The 1,932-nt window shown below is 36.0% G+C and overlaps 1 protein-coding gene across 1 annotated transcript; it reads right to left on the bottom strand.

Annotated features, from left to right (window-relative positions):
• Positions 1 to 118: 118 nt before the first annotated feature.
• On the bottom strand, positions 119 to 1,244 carry JH06_5448 (hypothetical protein; the record flags this gene model as incomplete). The annotated part of the gene is made up of 5 exons (XM_014669276.1): positions 119 to 658; positions 688 to 747; positions 779 to 822; positions 853 to 922; positions 954 to 1,244. 5 exons carry the CDS (start codon positions 1,242 to 1,244, stop codon positions 119 to 121), a joined length of 1,005 nt encoding a protein of 334 aa, XP_014524762.1.
• Between the last annotated feature and the right edge of the window lie 688 nt (positions 1,245 to 1,932).

Genomic DNA, 1,932 nt, shown 5'->3' with positions numbered 1-1,932 from the left:
CTCTTTGCATATTCCAAAATTGTCGTTTTCTGTGAATCTCTTTGTATGACCTGTTTGTTGGGGAATGAAATGTGATGAGTAAGAGATTCAATTTGAATAACACAAACAACTCATCGAATCACAGATAATATAGTTCATTCTTTGCCTCTTTGATTTGCCGATTCATGTCGGCAACTTGCTGATTCAACTCTTCAACCTTATCAAAATTCTTATTTTGCTTTTCTTCCTTAATCTCTTCATACAACTGCTTCAAATCCCATTGCATTACAGCAATCGAATTTTCCAACTCACTTTTCTTTTGTTGTTTTTGTTCTCTTTCAGCTCGTTCTGTATTGTACTTCTTTACAACTTCATCATCTAAACCATAGCGAGAACGAATGACAGAACGAATAAAAGGAATTAACAACGACTTCACGCCTGAATCATAGAGATAGTGATCCGCTTCTGCTGATGAGGACATAGGAGTTACGGTATAATGGTTGTTTTCCATATATACTGCTTTTGTATTCTTGACTTGTTCACAAAGAGTTGAAATGGAATCAGAACGAGAAACAAGAATAGCTTCAGCAAACAGGATGAATTCATCAATACTCATTATTCGATCCAGTCCAGAAAGAGCCTTACGGTGTTGGTGATGAACACTGTGAATACATGTATTCTATAGTCAATGATAGCACAGATACATACCAAATAGTCTCCATTTGATAGGTGTTGAATATACTCCTCTGGAACATCACCATCTAACAACTAAAAGTAATAATCGTAGAGAACAGTTTACAAGACGCATAAATGCAACGGCATCATTTCGAGTCATTCCAGATTCTAGGCATTACGAAAATATATCGATCATACCCTTTGTCAAATCTATGTCTGTAAACGCGTCACCAAGTGCCTCTTTCAGTTCTAGGGGCATCTTTGATTTCTATATCATTAGTATACCATCAAATAAGTACTCGAATTGCATATGGAGAATCAATAACACATGGAAACCACTTATTCATCATCTTCATCACCCATGGCATATGATATAGACACTTCTCATCCAGCATTTCATGGAACCACTTATCGGTTGCATAGGCATAAACACCATAGCAGAGAGGTCCTGATATCGCAAGGGTGATTATTAGTTTCTGATTAGAACTTGAAGACTGTTCCTTTGCAGTCTCAGCAAAAGTTCGAATAACACCCTTTGTTTTTGTTGCAAAACGGAACGAAAGACACTTTAATGTAAGCCTTGATAACATTCGTTTCGTATTTGGTAAGAAAACGAGTCTCGACTAGAGAGCGAAAATAGGATCTACTTTTGGCAATCAACAGTAACTCACTTATTCGACCATTTGGAAATAAACTAACTAACAGATTGTCCATATTCCATGACAGACAGTCAAATTCTACGAAAAGAAGATCCTTATTGGTAATTGCATGATCTGTACTCCAATTTATCTTAGCTATCCATTTTTTCAGTCGGTACCAATCCAAAAGAGTTTCAAAAATCAATTCTATGAAGTATCGCTATTACCGTTTTCACATAATTTGATGTCCACTAGAGTGAGTTCACGACTGCTAGTATCGTCCTATCTCTTCCTGTTGATTTCTTTCATTATCGTTTATTCCCGTGGTTCTACTAATTCACTCATTTTCTCAAGATCTATTATATCTTCTCACTTTTCATTGATCCCATTCGTATTTTAGTATCCATAGCTTTTGTATTTCTTACCCAGTAGACATATTTGAAGTAAGAGAAGGGATCATGAGTTTCTCAAGTATTATTGAATCAGATTTACGAGATCTTGCTGCTGAAGTGAAGAGAAAGGGTTTGAAATTATTCAATGGATAATTGGTTAGCTCCTGAGATAAAGAAGGACGCAGAGAGTGGAATTGAGACTCTCCTTGTTTTGGTAAAGAAGCATCCTTCGAATATTGTATGTATTA

Source organism: Blastocystis sp. subtype 4 (genome assembly GCF_000743755.1).
Source record: "Blastocystis sp. subtype 4 strain WR1 chromosome Unknown seqid_0734, whole genome shotgun sequence".
NCBI classification, from domain to species: domain Eukaryota; class Bigyra; order Opalinata; family Blastocystidae; genus Blastocystis; species Blastocystis sp. subtype 4.
Note: the sequence above shows the minus strand (reverse complement) of the source record. Positions and strands in the feature narration are given on the sequence as shown.